The 20,588-nt window shown below is 38.9% G+C and overlaps 1 protein-coding gene across 1 annotated transcript in view; it reads right to left on the reverse strand.

The window, feature by feature from the left end:
• DNAH5 (dynein, axonemal, heavy chain 5) overlaps window positions 1-20,588 on the reverse strand; it is a gene marked incomplete at its 5' end in the record, with an annotated part of 180,665 nt that overhangs the window by 158,522 nt on the left and 1,555 nt on the right. Inside the window, 10 exons of the mRNA XM_014543525.1 lie at window positions 1,629-1,736; window positions 5,697-5,912; window positions 6,916-7,038; window positions 10,159-10,266; window positions 10,983-11,096; window positions 12,492-12,668; window positions 13,417-13,554; window positions 15,157-15,378; window positions 16,523-16,683; window positions 18,930-19,014. Of these exons, the coding sequence (XP_014399011.1) occupies window positions 1,629-1,736; window positions 5,697-5,912; window positions 6,916-7,038; window positions 10,159-10,266; window positions 10,983-11,096; window positions 12,492-12,668; window positions 13,417-13,554; window positions 15,157-15,378; window positions 16,523-16,683; window positions 18,930-19,014 (1,452 nt within the window). The remainder of the gene's footprint in view (window positions 1-1,628; window positions 1,737-5,696; window positions 5,913-6,915; window positions 7,039-10,158; window positions 10,267-10,982; window positions 11,097-12,491; window positions 12,669-13,416; window positions 13,555-15,156; window positions 15,379-16,522; window positions 16,684-18,929; window positions 19,015-20,588) is intronic.

Consider the following 20,588-nt stretch of genomic DNA (forward strand, 5'->3'; position numbering starts at 1 on the left):
CAGGTTGTCTAGTTTGTTGGAGCAGAGCTGTCCATAGTATTTTTTAACAATCATTTGTATTTCTGTGGGGTCTGTTGTTATTTCGCCTCTATCGTTTCTGATTTTGTTTATTTGGGTCCTCTCTCTTTGCTTCTTGGTGAGCCTGGCTAGAGGTTTGTCAATCTTGTTTATCCTTTCAAAGAACCAGCTCTTGGTTTCATTGATTTTCTGTATTGTTTAGAGACGGCTCGTACCTCAAAAAAACTCGTTAGTCGGGACACTTGTAAGTCAAGGCCCCACTGTACCAGCTATCAGAAAGTGTTGGGAAACAGGTGAAGACTGACACATGCACATTGACCATAGAGCACAGAATCAGGATCTTCCACTGTCCATCAATTTCCAACAAGAAGAGATCAAGATCTGTTGTCCTTATGTCTGAATCATCCCCTAAAATTGGTCACTGCCAAAATTATTACAGGCATTATATCTTCCTAGCAACTGAAATGTGTCTTATGACATAATGGTTAAAAACTTAAATCCTGGAGCAGACTGCCTGGTCTTAATCTCCACACCACCACCTATTGCTGTGACTTCGGGCAAGTCAGATAACCTCAAAGAGCCTCATTTTCTCCTCTGCAAAATGAGGACACTAAGAGCACTCACCTTATAGGATAATTAAAACCTATAAAGTGCTTAGAACAGTACCTGACATATAGAATTAGCCAGTTTTATTATGATTCTACCACTGAACCCACCCCTCCAAAATGCCTGAGTTGTTTTTTCCATAAAGTGTACCAACTTTTTTCTTTTCTAGAAAAGAAGTAACAGATGGCCCATTTTCCTCTTATAATCAGAATAGTGCAAATTTTTGCCTCACTGGGATGAAGAAAGTCTGGAGATTAATTATGATAGACATCTATTGGGTTGTCTCCTCACCTTACCCTCCTCGATTCTCCTCCTCTGATAGAAAATATTCCCAAAGACCACAAGGGGGTGCTGTCTCTCCTGCTTTACCACATGGATCAGGGCTAGAACTGGCCAACCCAACATTCTCCTTTGGAATTTGGAGCTGGGGCTGGACCTGTGATATGTTCTCAGAAGCTGATGGCAGCCATACACTGTTCATACAGACTGACAGTCAAGATGGCTGGCCTGTAGTGCAGGCAGGAGGGGTGGGGGGTGGCTGAGAGAAGGAAGAGAGAAAGGGGTCCAGATGCTGAGTCAGTCCTGTTTCTAAGGCCAGCAGCCGCCTTGCCTTTGGGATCTGCCAAACATCACTGACCATTTGCTTAAATGACCTCTGGTCATAATCATGGCTATAAAATAAACAAATGGAGATAAAATTCTGTATTCTAATAAACCTACCTTTCAACAGAAGATGAAAGTTAGTAGCCTAAGAAGTAAGATGGAAGATACGTAGACATCTATGATTACAGATCATTATCCAAAGTTATACTTATGACCCTTTAATCTATGAAAAAGAGCCTTCAATTATTAATCTGAAATCACAAAACACAGGCCGAGGTTGCTGCCGGTCACCTCCCTGATGAAGACGCCTTGCCCTGCTGATGGTCATGATTAACAGCATTATACAGAACAGAGAAAGAAAACAAACACGCCTGTAACAGGTATTTTATTACACAACCTACATGAAGGTCATCAGTCTGCTTGCAAAACTGTTCATAATCCTGGTCAAAATCCACTTTCCGCTGGTCTAAGAAATTATATTCCTTCTTCTTTATGGTGGCAACAATACCCTGCAATGTTATAAAAGAAATAAGCCATTTCAATATTCTAGCCTTACGTAATTAAATATACCCTTTAAATGCAGAACCTGAACAATCATTACCAAAAAGGCAACTTAAAAGCTTATTTCTTTAGTTACATTGTTTAATGCTTATTATAGCAGTATAATGTTGCCTACTGCATTCAAAGAAATCATTTGGAAAGCATTTTCATGAGGTTTTATGTCCTTTTGAAGAAAAATATAAAATAAAGACTACACCTGAAAAGTAGGAGAGGTGTTTTCTCTAAAAATGTCTTATTAATCACATCTGAAATAATAAAAAACAAGCCCAGGGAAGTTACTAAAATATTTTTCATTGAAGTTTGACTTCCCAGAAAATGAATAAGACTTTAACAGAACACAAACTTAGAAAGAAAACAGTTATAATGTCCACAGATGATATACTATCTTTGAAACCTCAAATGGCTTAAATAAAACGTCAAACCACAATCTACCATTTAAAGACTCTCTAGAATTAATTGGCTTTCTCTGCCCTGCAAAGCTGCAGTCTATGACTACAAGAGGACAAATTAGGCAATTCATCTCCTTGAAACACTATTATCCAAAGTTTTGTTTGCTCTGAATAATGAGCTATAAAGCTCTGTGATCATTCTTAACCAGGTCCTAAGCCATTCGCAAACTCGGGAGCCCACGCTGTTGACACAAGCATATAATTTTTATGAAGAATGTTGGGCCTCCTTCTGCAGTCTCCTCTTCAAAGTCATTTCCATTTATATATCAATTCAAATATCTTAATAGACAAAAGTGTATAAACTGCATAACTCTGTGAATCAAGTTTGCTAGTTAAAACAACCTACTTCTTTCATGCTATATAGCTACAAAATTAGCTCTATTTACTAGTAGAAATTGTATATATTATAATGTTACCCATCATAGTCTTTATATGAAGAGTGTAAAAAAAGCATGGAAAAGCTACATCTCTACATTTAAATGTAGTAATTAAAATGACTTGGAGCTCTTAGAAAATTCTGCTCAATTATTGGATTTAATGGTCACTTAACAATATTAAGTAAATAAACCAACTAATTGTGACCTTTAAACCAACTAATCATACTCAATCTACTTAGAGTCCAAATTGAAAAATAAATGGATATATCATTCTCTCTTTATCTTGCAAAACTTTCAAAGTGCAGATTTTCAGTCCTTTATTTGACAGATTTTAAGTAATATTTTTATTTATTTTTAAATTGAATTTATTGGGGTGACAGTGGTTAATAAGATGGTATAGGTCTCAATTGTACATTTCTATGATACATGGTCAGTATATTGCACCGTGTGCTCACCACCCAAAGTCATATCATATCATCTTCCGTTATCATATACTCTTTGGCCACCTTTACTACCCCCCCCCAACCCCCTTCGCTCTGATAGCACTGTTATCTGTGTCTATGAGTTTGATTTGTTTTCTTATTTGTTCATTTGCTACTTTCCATTTTATATGCCACATATGAGTGAAATCATATGTTTACTGCACACCTACTATATACCAGTTAACGCTGCAGACACAGGAATGAACAAGACAAACAAATGCCCCACCATAGGGGAACGTACAACCTGGGTGGGAGAGAGATGGTCAGAATCCATGGAAGTCACAAACAAATGAACAGGGTCATTTTACACAGTGATAAATGAGGAATGTGACAGAGTGTCTGCGGTAAAACAGAAGTCAAGGTAAACAATTTAGACAGGGTCGTGAAATCAAGATCTGGAGGCTAAGGAGGAAATAACTGTATGAAAATCCAAATGCAGAATTTTCCAGAAAAAAAGCACTGCAAGCCTAAAGGGGGACTGAACTGCGTCTGGAGATCATAAAATGAGGAGAAGAGGAGCAGGCGAAGGGGGTGGGGGGGAGGAAGGTTCTTGATAGCCAGGCAAGGAGCCGAGATACATTCCCATGGATGCCATTTTAAGCTTCTAATACTTGTACTAAAACACAAAAATCTCACTTTACACTTTCCTGCACCATCTACATTTTATCTCACTACCCTCTGGCTCATCCATTTTAATTAGTATTTCGCTTTAGATTTCCAAAGCAATTTCTTTTCCCAGTATTTTTATCAGGTTAGAACCATCTTTATCCACTCTTAGATATATAGTTCAACTTCTCATTCAAAGATAAACTTTAAAATATGTTCCACAGTTATTTTTTCATTAAGAATAAAGTCCAAATTGAAAAATAAATGGATATATTCCCTCTTTATCTTGAAAAACTGTCACTTTCGAAGTATAGATTTTCTATCTTGCAAATTTCACAGGATTCACCTAAAATGTTTCCTGCTACATAAGAAAGATCTTTTCTTTTTCTCTCCCATAATCTGGTATACTCAGGAAATAAAAGACTACTTATGTTGGCTTAAACTGTTTAAGCACAAAAAAAACTGGCAATAAATTATATGATCCTTTTGGCCTGGGTGGGTGGCTCAGTTGGTTGGAGCATTGCACCATACACCAAAATGGTTGCGAGTTCAATCCCTAGTCAGGGCACAAACGGAAGGCAACTGATGGGTGTTTCTCTCTCATACTGATATTTCTCTCTTTCTCTTTTCCTCTCTCTCATCCTTCCTCTCTCTCTCTAAAATCAATAAAAAAACATAGCCTCAGATGAAGACTTTAAAAAAATTTTTTTAATTATATGAGACTTTCTTTTCTTTTTTATGTGTGTGTGTTTTTGTTGTTGTTGTTAATCCTCACCCAAGGTATTTTTTCCCATTGATATTTAGAGAGAGTGGAAGGGAGGGGGAGAGACAGAGAGAAACACCGATGTGAGAAAGCTCACCGATTGGTTGCCTGCCACACACACCCCGACCAGTATCAGGGATTGAGTTTGCAACTGAGGTGCCCTGGGATGGAATCCTCAACCCTTCAGGCCGTGGGCCACACTCTAATCACTGAGACAAACTGGCTAGAGCAGCGGTTCTCAACCTGTGGGTCGCGACCGAGGTGCCCTGGAATGAAATCCTCAACCCTTCAGTCTGTGGGCCACACTCTAATCACTGAGACAAACCATCTAGAACTATATGAGCCTTTTCAAATTAAAATACAAACATTTTAAATTTCAACATCACTGTTCTCAAACAAACAAAAAGATTGTCTACATCCATGATCAGTGTGCCCACTTTAAAAACTAACATTAGTCACGTACATAGCCTTACAATATAAAGCAGTTAAAAGTAAAATTAACTAGGAATGGTAAAGCTACAATAAAATGTGATCCTTTTAATTTTTAACAGGTGTCCAAATAAACTGCTTGCAAGCAGAGATAATCACATGACACCCAGAACTCATGAACGTATATAAGCCTTTTCAAATTCAAGTACGAACATTTTAAATTTCAACATCACTGTTCTCAAACAAAAAAAAAAGATTGTCTACATCCATGATCACTGTGCCCACTTTAAAAACTAACATTAGTCACATACATAGCCTTACAATATAAAGCAGTTAAAAGTAAAATTAACTAGGAATGGTAAAGCTACAATAAAATGTGATCCTTTTAATTTTTAACAGGTGTCCAAATAAACTGCTTGCAAGCAGAGATAATCACATGACACCCAGAACTCATGAACGAGTGCCTGACACATAGTACTGGCTTCATTAAATATTTCTTGCATGAATAAATGAAGTGATAAGTTATATTTAAACACTTTTCTTGTGCTACTAATGAAAATGCTTTTACTAATGATGATTAATTTTAGACTATTGGGAAGTCATTATCATAACCACACACCTGAAAAGAACATATTAGCACCATTACACAATCCTCAAGTAAATGTGATTTCTTTATTGTTTAAGGGCTTCGAGCTTCTAATTCACATTATGAACTATTTGAATCATTTTAAATAGTTATTTGCATAAAATACCAAAGTTTTTGTTAAGGATAAGAGCAGCAACTTCAGTTGTAAAACAATACCTGGTATTTAGTGACCATGTCTTCCAGCCCTTCAATTTTCGAATCTTGCAGGACCGAGTATGTCTTAAAGGCTGTAAAGATGTCTAATATCTTAGCAAGACGTCGGTGGAAAGTTTCAAATTTTCCAAAAATATACATCTCGCTGAATTCAAATTGTTTTTCATTTGGATCTTGTTTAAGCTTTTGTTTTGTTTTGTGAAAGCAGAGCTGGTATTCCTTAAAATCAAAAAGCAAAATATAAGATAGGGAAAACAACAAAGATATCAACCTTATTCTCTTCAGCAGGAGGCCCTCAAAGAGGGTAGAATAAGTGCATAAATTGGGAAGGTTTATTAACATGCAACTTTCTTAATAGTGAAGAATTACTGTTCTTTTTAGCATCCAAGATTATAATAATTGCTAAATAATTTAAGATGCATCACCAAACACAACATAAAAATAATGAAACGTTACCTAAATATATTATTAGGCTGACCATTACCTGCTTAAGTTTAATTGCAGATAATATTTTTTCCACAACAACATCCTGTGGCTGGCTCCACACAGAAGCAGTTCCATTGTTCGTAATATAAGCTTTACATGAATATACATCTCGCTGAATTCAAATTGTTTTTCATTTGGATCTTGTTTAAGCTTTTGTTTTGTCTTGTGAAAGCAGAGCTGGTATTCCTTAAAATCAAAAAGCAAAATATAAGACAGGGAAAACAACAGATATCAACCTTATTCTCTTCAGCAAAGGTAACGGCGACGTTAGGGTGGGACTACAAGCCCTTCCAGTTTCAAGGCTTTTCATTTACTCATCCATCAGTCTGGAATATCATCTTCTCCCATCCTCCGATCTAGCGAACTCCTAATTATCCATAATGCAACTCAGAGGAGCAGCCTTTTCACCCCGGTCCCACCATGTGAGCAATAGCCTCGCTCTGTGTCTATCTCCCCATCTGTCTATCAGAAGCTTAAGAAAACCTTAGTCATCTTAGTCATCTTTGTATCTTCAGTATTTAGTGTGGTGCTGGGACACAAGAGGCTCCCAAAGAGGGTAGAATAAGTGCGTAAATTGGGAAGGTTTATTAACATGCAACTTTCTTAATAGTGAAGAATTACTGTTCTTTTTAGCATCCAAGATTATAATAATTGCTAAATAATTTAAGATGCATCACCAAACACAACATAAAAATAATGAAACGTTACCTAAATATATTATTAGGCTGACCATTACCTGCTTAAGTTTAATTGCAGATAATATTTTTTCCACAACAACATCCTGTGGCTGGCTCCACACAGAAGCGGTTCCATTGTTCGTAATATAAGCTTTACATGCAGATATCATCTGATTGGTCACCTGGAGTTTTCCAATAAAATGATATTATGTACATAAGACAGCCATCAGCAGTGGTTTTCAACCTTCCTAATGCCGCGACCCTTTAATACAGTTCCTCATGTTGTGGTGACCCCCAACCATAAAATTATTTTCGTTGCTACTTCATAACTGTAATTTTGCTACTGTTATGAATCGTAATGTAAATATCTGATATGCTATATGTGTTTTCCGATGGTCGCGACCCACAGGTTGAGAACCGCTGGACTAGAGTGTCCTTAACTCTTGTTCCTCTCAGGACATACAATCTGTGGTCTTGAGCTTTGGATTTACTTGTTTCCATAGCAACTATGATCAAGCACTAGTCCTTTTTATTCAGCTTTATTGAGGCACAACTGATAAATAAAAATTGTATGTATTTAAGGTGTACAATGTGATGATTTGATATACACAGTGAAAGATTACCACAATCAAGTTAATTAACACCTCCATCATCTCACATAGTTATCATTTTTCATGTATGTGCTGATAGCACTTAAGATCTGCTCTCTTTAACAAAGGATGTGAAGGACCTATACACCGAAAACCTTAAGACATTATTAGAAGAAATGGAAGAAGACACAAAGAAATGGAAAGACATTATATATTGATGGACTGGAAGAATCAACATAGTTAAAATGGCCATATTAGCCTGACCGGTTTGGCTCAGTGGATAGAGTGTCGGCCTGCAGACTCAAGGGTCCCGGGTTCGATTCCAGTCAAGGGCATGTACCTTGGTTGCAGGCACAACCCCAGTGGGGGGTATGCAGGAGGCAGCTGATCAATGTTTCTCTCTCATCGATGTTTCTAACTCTCTATCCCTCTCCCTTCCTCTCTGTAAAAAATCAATAAAATATATTTTTTTTAAAAAAATGGCCATATTACCCAAAGCAATATACAGATTTGATGTAATCCCCATCAAAATCCCAATGGCATTTTTTTTATTCCCCCCCACCCCCATGCGGCCCACCCCTCGCGCACTCCCCAATGGCATTTTAAAAATAAATTTTTATTCATTTCAGAGAGGAAAGGAGAGGGAGAGAGATAGAAACATCAAAGATGAGAGAGAATCATTGATTGGTTGCCACCTGCACATCATGCTTAAGTAAGTTTGATGGAAAAAGTCAAGAACCATATGATTTCACTCACATGTGGACTATAAAACTAAAAGCAACAACAACAAAAAACAAGACAAACAAAAACTCATAGACACAGATAACAGTATGGTAGTTACCAGAGGGAAAGGGGGAGAGAGGTTGTAAAGGGTTAAGGGGTCAAATATATGGTGAGAGAAAGAGATCTGACTTTGGGTGGTAAACACACAATGCAATATTGATGATGTATTATAGAACTGTACACTTGAAATCTATAATTTTATTAACCAATGTTACCCCAATAAATTTAATTTTTTTAAATAAAAATGATCTGCTCTCTTAGCAAATGTCAAGTGCACAACACAGTATTACTAACTATAGTCACCATGCTGTACATTAGACCCCCAGGACTTATTCACCTTATATAATTGAAAGTTTATACATTTTTACCATCTCCCCATTTCTGCCAACCCCCCAGTCCCTGGCAACCACCACTTCCCTCTGCTTCTATTTGTTCAACATTTTTAGATTCCACACATATATTGTCTAAAACATTTGTGAAATCAGAGTTGGAAGGACCATGGACAATCCCCAATTCAAGCCCCCTAGAAATGATTCACTTTCCAACCTAAACGCTGCTAAGAGTTTCCCTGATCTCCTTGAGTAGCTTGCTCTACCACCTAACTCAGTTTCTAAGTGCCATGTGGACTGTCCATCTGACCATTTCATGCCCCTGGATCTGTAGCAGACATGTCTATAGGAGAAGGCAACAGAAAAAAAGAGTAAAGCTAATGTAGGTAACTACTAGCATTTTATCCATCTGTCCAAACTTTAAAAAGACTTCAGACTTTTCTTGGGGATTTTTTATAAATTAAAAGGAAAACTGGACGACTACTGTATGCACGGGATGATATGATGGCTGGGATTTAGTGCAAAGGTCGGGGGTATAAGTGAAAGAAGGCTGGCCATGTGTTAATAGTTGTTGAATCTGCGTAATATGTACATGGGGGTTCAGTACACAATTCTCTTTCCTTTTGTACCTGCTTCAAATGTCCCATAATGAAAAGATTTGGAAATTTAGATAAAGGGTGGTTTTACAATTCTATTCAACAAGGCCTGCAAATAATGTGCAAGTCAATTTGTGTTGTTACTAAAGTAACAACACGAGTTGACTTTTGAGTCTTCTGCCCAGGGACTATCCCCCGTGTGACCCCCACATGTAGTTTTAAAGTGTGGTCAGGAGTTGCTGTCTTGCTACTTGGTGAGAAAGCAGAAGAATTTTTCGCTGAGCGCGCGAGGCTGATGGCCCTATTCCCAGGAAGAAGCATGACTCCTACAGCATTAGTATTCACAGCACAAGCCACGGTGAAAATTCCTCTATTTTAATACAACATTTAAAATTTTGCCTTGGCAATGAAAAAATCATTTATTTCTCAGAGACCATTCATTGTGGGAAAAGCACAGTGCTCACCATAAACACTTAGGAGTTAGGACATAAGGTTTAAACATCGTTACGGTTTTTTGGCAGAATCACTATAATTACTTTATGGATTACTGGAACATTGCAAGTGGCTTTTATTATCGAGATTACTATCCTAATAACACCAAGTAAACAACTGTGGCATCAAATAAATTCGGTACAGTAGCTTATAAATATGAAACAGGAGATAGTCCGTTTTTTCTTAATTAAAATTTACCCATCGGAATAAATAATGTGCTCAATAACATAGGTAAGAAATTCCAAAAAGAATCTTTTTTCATTTTCATTATATATATAACACAATATTTATTATAACAATTACTTTGAGAAATTATGCTTCATGATGTGGCCAGAATCAGCCTCTAACATAAACTGAATTCTAGCTCCATTGAGGGATTAAGCTTTTTTTTTAAATTGTAGTATTCAGAGACATTGGGTTGTACTGATATGGTAATTTTTAATTACCAAAATAGTGACCATTGGCAAAGAAATATCAGCGACCGCACTGCGGACTTTATGCTATACACTTACCTTTACAAACAGAGACGTAATCTTCTCAGAGGTGTTATAATAATGAGAGATACTATAGATCATTTTAATTGCATTTATAAGTGTAGGAATAGCATCAATCATGGATATCTGGAAGACACCACAAAAGTTTTCTGGGAAACAAATATCAAATTCAGCAAAATTCTAATAGTCTAATCATGTCATCTAAGTAACTTTTACTTAAAAATTTAAAATATTATCTAACACTTTCCATAAATACATTTAAGGATCATTTTGTTATTTAGTCATATTCAGTTCATCACACTTTATTTCAATGCAAGAAACCTTAACTTTCTTTTAATGACAAGGAGGTTGTGTCAACTAACAATCAAGTTTGTAATCAATAAAAGCAGGCACTTCCTAAAGTTAAAAGTTCAAAAAAACACCTGCTCAATGACTCTTCCCACAGTAAGGTAGCCCAGAATGTCAGCTGCAATATTTAATGGAAAATGCAATGTGCAAGAAATGTTTTTTAAATATCACATATACATCTTTGATAGATGGAAGGATGGATGGATGGATAGACAGACATAGATATATAGCTATATAGATATAGACATAGACATAGACATAGACATAGACATAGACATAGATATAGATAGATATAGGTATACTAGATATAGATATAGATATAGATATAGATATAGATATGTAGACGTGTGTATATATACATATCATTTTCTTAAAAAGAGATTTCTAAGACTTTTCCAACAGACTGTAATATCTACAAACCAAAACTCTACACTCAATTTAGCTGTTATAAAAGGGCCATCAGGAGACTGGGAGGGTAGAAATAATTAACTCACAGGGTCACTGCTGTACAAGGGGTCACAGCATTTTTCAAGTGTGTACAAATATTTGACATTGTCCTTTGCCTCGTTAGCTGCATCGGTGATTCGAATATCCATCTCCCGCCAAGTCTAAGCACAGTACAGGAAAGCAATTTTAATGCAATTATTAATAGAGAAGCTTCTAATATAACAGCTGCTAAGAGTCACCACAGATCCCTTGGGTCCGACTTTCACTTTGTCCTGTGCATCTTACATAAAACTGAACCCAGAGGGGTGAAGGACATTGTCACACTGAAGAGTAATTTTAATCTTTTTACTAGGCCTTCTCTTATAAAACCTATTAAGTAACTAGGACAGAGCATCAGGAGGGAAGCAATTATTTATTAACTGCCAACCATATACCAGGACTGTGCTATGACCTAGGAATTTCAAAATGGACATATCTAAAAGTAGGAGAAGTAAAAGGAAATGATTTAGCTCCAGCCAACATGTTCAACTGACTTCATTGAAGTCCTACTGATATTTCTGAACTATAGCACAATGAAATGGTTGCATTCTTTGAACAATGATACAAGGTAAATCTAAAGCAGTTATTAAAACAAATTATTATTTAAATTATTTTCATAGATTGAAACATCCATGCAAATGGCTAATAAATTGTCTTTATGGCAACAATGCCAGGTGTGGTAGGCACCTCTGTGATGGTTCCCAGTGACCACCGACTCCGGGTATTCATGGTCTTGTGTCATCCCCACCCCTTGATTGCGGGCTGAATCTAGCATTGCTTCTAACAAATAGGGTGTGACAAAGTGATGGGATGTCATTTCTGGAATTACTTTACCGAAAGACTGTGGCTTCCATGTGGGGTGCTCTCTTGCACTCTGCACATACGCCCTTTAATGGAAGCCAGCTGTCAGGTTGTGAGGGGCCCGATAAGTGGTAAAGAACTAAAGAAGCCTCCAGCCAACAGCCAGCAAGGAACTGAATCCTGCAACACCCACATGAGTGACTTGGAATCATATCCTCCCCGGTCGAGGCTGCTGATGAGCCAACACACCTACTGCAACCTCATGAGAGATCCTGAGTCAGAGGCACCCAGCTAACCTGCACCCAAATTCCTGACCCACGGACTGTGGGACACTAAATATTTACTTTAAGTTGCTGAGTTTGAGGGTAAACTGTAACAGAGCAATATAAAACTAATATACCAGAACTAAAAATATATATATAAGTTTTCATTATTACTACTCTTAGTTGGTCTGAATATATAATCATGTTACGATGTGCTATCTTAATTACATGCAATGTCCTCTAATGATACATATACATACAGGTATATCAGCCAACAAATATCTTTAATTCAAAAGCCATTTCCATGGTATCAAAAATTATAGAAGGGCAATATCCAATCTTCATTTTTTTCATGGGGGTATAATAATGTGTTTCTGTCCCTGATTACTCTATGACCTGAAATACCCTAGAACATGAATTTCCCACTGCATACAGCAAAAAGTGGCTGACAACCTTCAGAAGTTTCGACTTGGCAGCAGCAAGCACTGCCAACACAGCCTTCACATCTGGGCTTTTCAATTGATCCAAAAGGTAGTTAAACTTGGACAGTCTCTTTTTCCAGTGCTCCAACTCCGCTCGGGGCCCAAGGTCATCCGCTTCCCTCCGCAGCTGATTGTTTTCCGCGAGGACCTGTGAATGCACAGGACAAACGTGAACCACTGGGCGGGGCTGGAGGTATGAATGCTACAGATAAGCAAAAAAATAAGGAAATGAGTGATGCTATCTGAACGTGCTCCAGGCTTATTCATTTGCATGTTTTGAATGATAGCCTTTTACTAACTTGACACGTATCCATTTTTACAACCTCCACAAAAACTTAGTTTACTTCTTCTAACTGAAAACTACTCACTTAAGGAGTTATAATAAGCTTTTGGAGAACCTGACCTCAGCACATTTCCTTGGTTGCAGTCACTTACTATGTATAACCTCAAAGCAATATAACCTGAGAAAGTCCCCACGCCTATGTTGGTTAATTTCAATTGTGTTTACTTTTTGATGCAATGTCCACCTTCACTTAGGACTTTTCAGAAAATATTTTTTAAGGTTAAGTCTCAAGATCTCTCTTTGGAGGACACACAAAATGAGAAAACTCTGAATTTCTACAGATGTTCTCATCAAAGTAAATTATGCCTTGAGGGGAAAAATAGCAAAGTGCTGTCTTCTAGTTCTGTAAGCATACAGACATAAGCATACAGACTCATTAGAATTCTTACTATCTCTTCCTAACTAATGACTCTAAATTAACGCCAGGGGAACCTCTCACCTTTTCAGGCACTCATGGTAAAATCCTTAGGCAAATGGGAATAGCAAATGATATACCTTCTTCCATTGGCCAGTTCAGTAGCATGGCAACTGATATTTGGTTTCTGGAAATTACCTGTTCTACTTGTTTGATCCATACTTTCATACAACCTTCTATTTTTCCCAAAGTCTCGGGGTTATTAGCTAGAGTCACGTAGTCTATCGGTTCTTTCAGGGTTTTCAGTTCAAATATGTCACACTTTTGAAGGTTCACCTAATTAAAATGAAAATTAGATAATAAGGTGTTGCTTTTAAAACCTGCGCGCGCGCGCGCGCGCACACACACACACACACACACACACACACAGGTTGACCCCTTGGCTTAGAATTATCTTAAGAGGCCCCTCCAGTCTAAACCAGCCCTGCTCTCTGAAGAAATACCCTGAAACAGTGAGGCATCCAATGCCCAATCCTCACACACACTGAGCACACCACTTGGGAAGATGGGTTCTGAGGTCAAATTCTGGGTAAAAAAGAAAGACTGAACTAGAGGGGAAGATAGTCATAACATCACAGAATTTGGGAATTAATAGGGAACTTGAAAATTAATGTTAACTCATGAAACCAAAGGAAGTAGGGAAGCTTCAAGAAAATTGACTGGTGGAGAGGAGTAATTTCTAATCTATCACATTCATTTTTGGAAACTAACCAGAGGGACATGTTCTCTTGTCCTGACTCAATAACATCTTTATAGTTAGCAAGTTCACTGACAACACAAAGACTTATTTTAGGAGAAGGAAGGAGGAAGGGGGAGTAAAGGATGTGTTGGATTTTGACTTGACAATGAAACCTAGTGTGTTTTTAAACACACATCATACAAAATGGACCTCAATATTTACGGAAGACATTTTCCCTTGAGAGGAGTAAGTGCTATATTGTCAATGGTATCATGGGCTCCATTCTTCTACCTCCCACTCATGCCGGGTGTGGGCTGTCATCTACCCCAGAAATCACTAACAAAGGCTTACAGATGGAACAAATTTTATAGAAGCTGAAGTTCACATTTGCCACACTTATTATTAAAGGCACTTTGGTCACTGGCTGAACCAAAGGGCCTGACCCACTCTCTCCTCTCCAGATGTGTTAATTCCCCTCTCCTCCCTCCTCTCCAGGATTTCCTTCATTCCTACCCACCACCACCACCACCACCCCCCCAGACACACACACACACACACACACACACACACACACACACACACACTACACACTACACACTACACACATACACACACACTCTGGGTCCAAGTTCCTTCCTTCTGGGTTGCAGAGCAATGCCACAAGCATTTCATACTCTGCAGCCACACATCTGACATGACTGAGTCTTCCATCATAGTCACCATTTCTATGGAACCTCTGATGCATTAATCACTCTGAACTAAGGAATTTAAGTCTAGTCACCACCACATCATGAGGGGCAATAAAAATGCCCATGAGCCTTAGCTGGTTTGGCTCAGCAGACAGAGCATCAGCCTGTGGACCAAAAGGTCCCAGGTTCCATTCCGGTCAGGGACACATACCTTGGTTGCAAGCTCCTCCCCGACCCGGGCCCTGGTCAGGGCTCATGCAGGAGGCAACCAATCAATGTGTTTCACATTGATGTTTCTCTCTGTCTTTCCCTCTCTCTTCCACTGTCCCTAAAATTCAATGAAAAAATATCCTCAGGTGAGGATTAACCAAAAAAAAAAAAATGCCCATGAAATTTTTTAAAGTTTTGCAAGATAGTGGGATTAAGACTATTTAAGGGAAGTATTACACACTTCTATGTTGATTTGTTCACCCCTGACCATTTTTGAAGGAGTAACTGCTTCATGCTTACCTTCTCCTTCAAACTCTCCTGCGCGCCCGACAGGACGCTCACAAAGCCTTCCAGAGAGCTCAGGAACTCCTGCCGAATGGCGGGTGCTTCCTGAAGCCCCTCAAGCTCACCCCAGCCCTGGCCCATGGCCCTGAGCGCGGGAATGAAGATGTCCGACAGCAAACGCCGCATGCTATTGAGCAGGCCCCCATCTGCAGCATCCAACATGTTAAAGCTCACCTCCTGGAAAGCAAATGGGACCCTTTACTGTAAAAACGACCTTCAACCACAACATAGCTACTAAGTCTTCTGTGAAAGTTGTCCATTAACCAACCATCCTATGGAAGTGAGTAAAGACCACCCGAGAAAAGCAAAGGCTAGTAAGGGAGTCCGCCACCATCACCTGCCTTCGGCACAGCCTCATAGGCAGGCAGGGGAGTGGGAGAGCCTTCTCGTGGGGTGTCCTGATTGGGGGTGCTGGCGTGGGGAAGCTGGAGGAGGGCTAATAGAAGCAGGGCATCCTATGTGGTGGGTGGGAGAACACACTTGGCTTTCTCTGGTTGGCCCCCGAGAAGGCCATTGGAAGTACGGACAAAAGTTCAGTAGACTGGCACCCAAGAATAAAATCCTGCCATTCTGACCAACTGTGACAGCAGTTACTGTTTAGCTTCCTAGTTGGCTTTCCTGAGAGTCTGACTAGCAGGCTGGCTACTAGTTTTGTTTTTTGGTTTTTTTGGTTGTTTGTAGACAGGGGTTGCTTTCCTGGGCAGGTTGCTGCAGGTTGGAGGTCAAAGTTTTATTGTTATAGATGGTCTGGCCATTGTCTGTTTTTCTATTCAGTATCTCCAGCCAGTAAATTATTATTTCTCACACCCTGGTTGAGACATAAGCTTTATACTATTCTAAACTGCAATCATAACAATAAAAATGAAACAAATAGAGCAGAAGATGTTTACCAGTTTATCTACACCAAGCAGATAATGCACCTATTAAGGGCAGGGGAGACATGTACCGATGAACTTTATTCTGCACAGAAAAGAATAAAGTTATATATGTTCACTTTAAAAAGTCTGATTTTAAATGTATGGAATGTCTTATAAAGTAAATTATATATGAGGAATTCTTTTTAAAAGGAAAGACACACACACACATACACACACACACACACAATGTAACATCAGTTTTTGTTAATAAATTGAGTATTTAGTCCTCTTCCCTAACAGATTTAAAGAAAATGTCCTCTTAATTGCTTGCTTTAAGTGCTTTTAAAAATACTTCTTTGAAAGGAGTTTTAGATATTTAGTGAATATTTAATAAAAAATGGCTGCCTCCCGCAGAACGTAAGTGGTTTTTGGTAAGGGGGTGGAGGGCTGCCCTTGCCCCTTACCCGGTGGATGTTCTCGGGGGTGATGGCTCTGGAAGGGTCGGGCCTGATGAAGAACACACATACTCCAGTCAGAGCAACATCTTTTCCCTCCGTCACGAACACTTTAGGTTTTTTAGTCTTTGCAGAAATAGGATTTACTCCTCCTGAAGAGCTTGGTTGTCCTACAAATGCAAAAGAATGTTAGGTTCACAACTGCTATTGCAGTGATCGCCGGAGAGAGCTTCCTTGTTCAAATATGTCATGTTGGCTCATCCATGGGCCCTAGAAGGTCCAACTCCTGGACAATCTCTAGCCTGAACCCTAAAGGGATCTAAAAGGACCTTCTCAATCATAGCTTCATTTCAAAAGCATTGCTCCATGGAAAAGTAGGAAGGAAAGGAGAAAGAATAAGAAAGATTGGTGCAGAGCACATCCTTGCTGAAGCTCTAACAGTCATCTCGGTCACAGTGGGCCTTCCCAGGGGCAGTGGGAGTGGGTGAGGGAGGGGACAGCATTGACTGGCATATGCTACGTGTCAGAGCCTCTGATTGGAACATTGTCTACATTGTTAAACCTCTCTACAACCTGAAGGCAGGTACAGAGCCAAGATAAAAAACCAGCTCTAACTGCAACAATCCAGACCTCCATCTCCTCCTGCTGCCCCTCCTCTGTCATGGTTGGCTCTTCACTACAATGCTAGAGTCAGGATTGTGTAGAGGCAGGAGAGCATCGCAGCGAATGGTGTGACCTCTAGAGTCGGACTCCCAGAGCTTCACTCTCAGGCTGCCCTGCTTAGTCATGTGACCTTGGGCAAAATTACTTAATCTTTCTGTGCCTCAGTTTTATCATCTGAAAAGTGGGAATAATTCTAACATTCAGCATCTGGAATTGTTGTCAGGATTAAATAAGTGAAAAGCTGTAAAGCCCTTAGAAATGTATATCAAAAGACTAGCTCACTAAGCATTATCATTATTATTATCTGAAAATTCATTTTTGGTCATACAAGCATGCAGTTCATGAGTGGATCATTTAAGTACACAGAGTATACTCTGAGCTCTTCCACTGTGTTCTTATCTGCCCCAGAAAGTGTTAGATCTCCAAATGAACTGGTAGCTCAAACAAGACTATTGGGGTAGGAGCAAGATCATTAGTGCTAACAAAAGGGGTTGAGGAGGGGGGTGGACTGGAAGTTGAATCCTGAGACCCTGGGATTAGACCTCCTAGGGGAATCTTCTCCGGGCGCTCTTTCTTCCCCGTGGCGCTGGCTAGAGACTTGGACTGGGGTGCTGACAATGAACCCCTCCAAGAAAGGCAACCAGAAGCTACCTCCCTCATTCAAAACGGTGTCCCACTTCTGACTAATATCATCTGGGTCTCATGAGGAAGTTGTTAAACTAGAAGCTTCAACAAGGCACCAAGGTATCAGAAGCAAAGAGAGTTTTAAGGTAAAAAAAAAAATCCTGCAGAAACTTCCAAGTGTCTTAGAATGGATTAAACATCTCACCCACATCAGAATCCAAAAATCTCAAGAGAGTGTGGGCTACTTCACCCAGTGCATAGTTCATGAATGAACTCAGCATTGCATGGGCTTTGCAACCTGGGATAGAATTCAAAACTTCTGTGTTATTTTGACTTTTCACTCAAAATATAAAATACTTTCTGACCACAAAACATCAATAGATAATTTTGAGGAAATGCTGATCATTTAGATTATACATGCACAATTTCCTCAGTTTTAAACAAAAAAGCATAGTCACACTATATACCAACAGCAATAACTATTTTCCCTTTCTTCAAAAAGGTAATAAAAGGATGCATATGACATGTTAATATAATCATAATATATTTGTTTATGTCACTAGCTTGGCTTTAGAATTATATGAGTCCACATAAAAGTAAAATGGGATTTGCCAGTTGACTCCACACAAAGATTTACAAATTTTTCTTAAGTGAAACTGACTAAACTTATCATTCAACATTACTCCTTTGAATCATAGTCAGTGGAAAATAAACATAATGTGACATATAACGGGAAAACTCATGTTAGGGTATTGGCAACAATTCCTACGTTAAAAGGAAATAGTGCCTATATAGAGAAGAAACAGATGCTCATTAGAAGTTATAGAATATGATTGCTTGAAATGAACTAGCATGTAAGGAAAGGAAGTCTCAAAACGTAAGCTACTTTATTGTACCTTAATTACCAGCACAGCCTGACAAAGTAAACAAAACATCCCAAATAAAGATAGAACAACCAGGCGAGGTACCCATCATACCTGTCTCCTTTCCTTAAGGTAAAAATAGAACCTGGGTCTCACCCTCCACACCACACTGCTACCTGCTCAGGTCTCACAGTGGCCTTCTGCTTTGTGCCACCCTCAATTAGATCTAACACATTTCTGGGTTGTGTCCCATCGAATTTGGATACCTGTTTCTGCTACCTCCACATCCTGATAGTAAAACATGAGGTGACGAAGACCTCCAACAGCAAAAAGCCGATCAATTCTTTCAATCTGGGGAAAAGAAAAGGCAAGGTAACAACTTTGTTCTTAATTAGAAACCGCATTTAAATCAGCATTTACTATCATCTTTCTCATTCGGATAGGACTGCATTTGATACAAGCCACATAGAAATGCCTCACATAGAAAGATTCAACTCAAAGAAGTAATTCAATTAACCATAAAAATACTTGTCACATATACAGATTTGAAGAGATTGTCTCTCCATTTTTTTTAAATATGTTTTTATTCATTTTTTAGAGAAAGAGGAAGGGAGAGGGAGAGGAAGATAGAAACATCAATGAGAGAGAAACATTGATCTGCTGCCTCCTGCACGTCCCCGACTGGGGATCAAGCCCACAACCCTGGGCATGTGCCCTGTATCCTCCACTGGGGATCAAGCCCGCTACCCTGAGCATGTGCCCTGATCAGGAATCAAACCCATGACCTCTTGCTTCATGGGTCAAAGCTCAAGCACTGAACCATATAGGCTGGGCTGTCTCTCCATTTTTGCTCATTTCCTAAAGTGTTGAGCTGGTGAAGGCAAATATAAACATAGATGACTGTTTTATTTTCAATCAATTGCAGATCAGAAAACAAACCTTTCAAAACCCAGATAATTGTTAATATTAAATTGCAATAATCACTGAAAAAATGCCATGAGAACACACATGACATGGAACAGTCCAGCCCATAGCAACCTGGAACCTGGTCCCATCCACCCCACCCTGAGGATCACTGTACACCTGTAGGTCTGCCAATGTAGGTACTTCTTTTAAATTGTCAATAGCATAGTTTTGAATTCAAATGGAAAGAAAATGATAAAATCTGCACTTCCTTTAGAATGGCTACTATCAAAAAAATAGAAAGTAATAAATGTTGGCAAGGATGTGGAGAAACTGGAAGCCTTGTGCACTGTTGGCAAGGATGTAAAATGTCATTGTGGAAAACAGTATGGCATTTCATCAAAATATTAAAAATAGAATTACTATATTAGCCAAAAATTCCACTTCTGGGTATACATGCCAAAGAATTGAAAGCAGCATCTTGCAGAGCTATTTGTACACTCATGTTCACAGGAGCATTATTCACAGTAGCCAAAGGGTGGAAGCAACTCCACTGTTCATTAATGGATGAATGGATAAACAAAATGTAGTACATGCACTTTAAAATAATTAAGATGGTACATTTTATGTATGTGTATTTTACCACAATTTATAATAAAAAAAAATTAAAGGATAAAATCTAGCCTAAAAATTTAAATGTGAAAATAAGGCCCCTTCAGTTTCTACCAGGCTATGGGTAAAACCACTGGGTGTGAGGAAAAGCGAGTGGCCCTGTTTCCTTGGTTACATTTCCTTCCCTGGGATGGATGCACTCCATGAGATTAACTCCAAGAATGCGATGAGAGATACTTGCATCACGGCCGCCCTGAAACGCCTGTCTTTCTAGCCTTGCTTGCAAGCCTGAGCCAGGAGGCTGTCTTTAAACTCCCAGGTTTTAATATTCCTGAGTTTTGAGTATGACAGAGCAATTTGACTTGGGCTTCCCACAGTCCAGAACTTTGACTCATTTACCCCACCTGCAT

Source organism: Myotis brandtii, unplaced genomic scaffold (assembly GCF_000412655.1).
Source record: "Myotis brandtii unplaced genomic scaffold, ASM41265v1 scaffold328, whole genome shotgun sequence".
Classification (NCBI taxonomy): domain Eukaryota; kingdom Metazoa; phylum Chordata; class Mammalia; order Chiroptera; family Vespertilionidae; genus Myotis; species Myotis brandtii.